Raw genomic sequence first — 1,722 nt, 5'->3', positions numbered from 1 at the left:
CACGCACTTTTCTAGCAAAGATATGCAATATATCTTTTTGAACACCGGGAGATATATATTGAGCATTTTTAGGAGCATTTTTAAGGACAACATTATTAACATTCTGATTGCATGAAGTGGAGTAGAGGACTAGAGGGCATCGCGTCAGTCGTCACTATGGCTTCAATTCAAAAGGAATGCTAAGCGTCAAAACCAAAAGGAATGCTAAGCGTCAAAACCAAAAGGAATGCTAAGCGTCAAAACCAAAAGGAATGCTAAGCGTCAAAACCAAAAGGAATGCTAAGCGTCAAAACCAAAAGGAATGCTAAGCGTCAAAACCAAAAGGAATAAAAGAAGAATAGTGTTTCACTGTTTCTGTTTAGTCAATTTAGGTTTTTAAAAAAAATTTAAAAATTATTATATTTTATGGATTGGGCTTCTTAAATTAATTTTTTTTTTGTAAAAAGCTGGGGGATCCAGGCCTCCACTTGCCCCCATGTATCCGTTCCTGGTGATAACTAAGATTAGAGGTTGTCCAATCTACTTAATGAAAAAAGAACAAACAATTTAATTTTGGCGGCTTTTTTTTGACGAGTTAAACAGATAGTAGGAGGATCGCCACTCATATTTGTATCGGAAAATAAATAATGAAAAAAGAATTATTTTGGTTGAAGGATAAAACATAATGTCTTTTAATATGTTAATTCGAGTTAGAATTTTGGCAATACTCAATAGTTAAAGGAATAGCAAATAAAACCCTTGAATATGTGTGAATGCGAAAGTGAATCTGTGATGCGTAGGAAATTGATATTTGTGCATATGATAGGAGATTTCCACAATCTAATCCTAATTTGGCAGTTTCCCAGAGTACATGACCTTACTGTAGTCGGTAGGTGTCTTACCAAACATTTCTGTCATCTGGATCTTGTGCTGAAATATTACTAATTAATAATTTTTTTCAAACTTTTGGAATTTTCAGTCCCCAAATTCAAATAGCAACACCACCTATTAGTTCCATCACATATAGGATTATGACACGTGTTTCCCAATAATGATAGTAATAATTCTTCTAGATAGAAAGCCACTCAGATATGACAATAGGAAAAGTTTAGGGACCAACAATTTTGTTAAATTTTGGCCAACATGTAACCAGCAGAAAAAAGTCACACCAATCTCATACCATTAAATCATTATTGATGACTAATTAATGGCTAATAATCACAAAAAATGCTGCCCCAAACATTGCTCACGGCAATATTCACGTTTTTTGAAAGCTATAAGCAAGTTGTTAGCTTTGTCACTGTGCATGTTAGAAAAATAAAAAAAATTAGATAGGGCTGATTGAATTTGCTTGTCATTATATATATTCAAAACAATTAAGAGTTGACAATAAGGACACGATTATATTGAGCAATGGATGAGATCAAGAACCCATATGGGACTTCAATTCTTGTGCCATCAGTTCAAGAATTAGCCAAACACAAAATTTCAACTGTGCCACAAAGATACGTTCATCCTCAGCAACATGAAGATTTGGCCATCTCTGAAACTGATCTTGCTCTTGAGATTCCAGTTATTGATTTGCAGAAATTGCTTTCTACTCAACATGGGAATTCTGAATTGTCTAAGTTTCACCTTGCATGCAAAGATTGGGGATTTTTTCAGGTCTTTTTTTCCTCCAAAATCTTCTATTATATGTCTGCAGTTTATATAATATCTATCATTTGAAAAAAAAAAAAACCG

The 1,722-nt window shown here is 33.6% G+C and overlaps 1 protein-coding gene across 1 annotated transcript in view; it reads left to right on the top strand.

The window, feature by feature from the left end:
- The first annotated feature begins 1,358 nt into the window (after nt 1-1,358).
- LOC107459939 (protein SRG1) overlaps nt 1,359-1,722 on the top strand; it is a 4,679-nt gene continuing 4,315 nt past the window's right edge. Inside the window, exon 1 of the mRNA XM_016078252.3 lies at nt 1,359-1,644. Within this exon, the coding sequence (XP_015933738.1) occupies nt 1,393-1,644 (252 nt within the window). The 5' untranslated portion in view covers nt 1,359-1,392. The remainder of the gene's footprint in view (nt 1,645-1,722) is intronic.

The sequence above is a fragment of the Arachis duranensis genome, chromosome 7, assembly GCF_000817695.3.
Source record: "Arachis duranensis cultivar V14167 chromosome 7, aradu.V14167.gnm2.J7QH, whole genome shotgun sequence".
Lineage (NCBI taxonomy): Eukaryota > Viridiplantae > Streptophyta > Magnoliopsida > Fabales > Fabaceae > Arachis > Arachis duranensis.
Note: the sequence above shows the minus strand (reverse complement) of the source record. Positions and strands in the feature narration are given on the sequence as shown.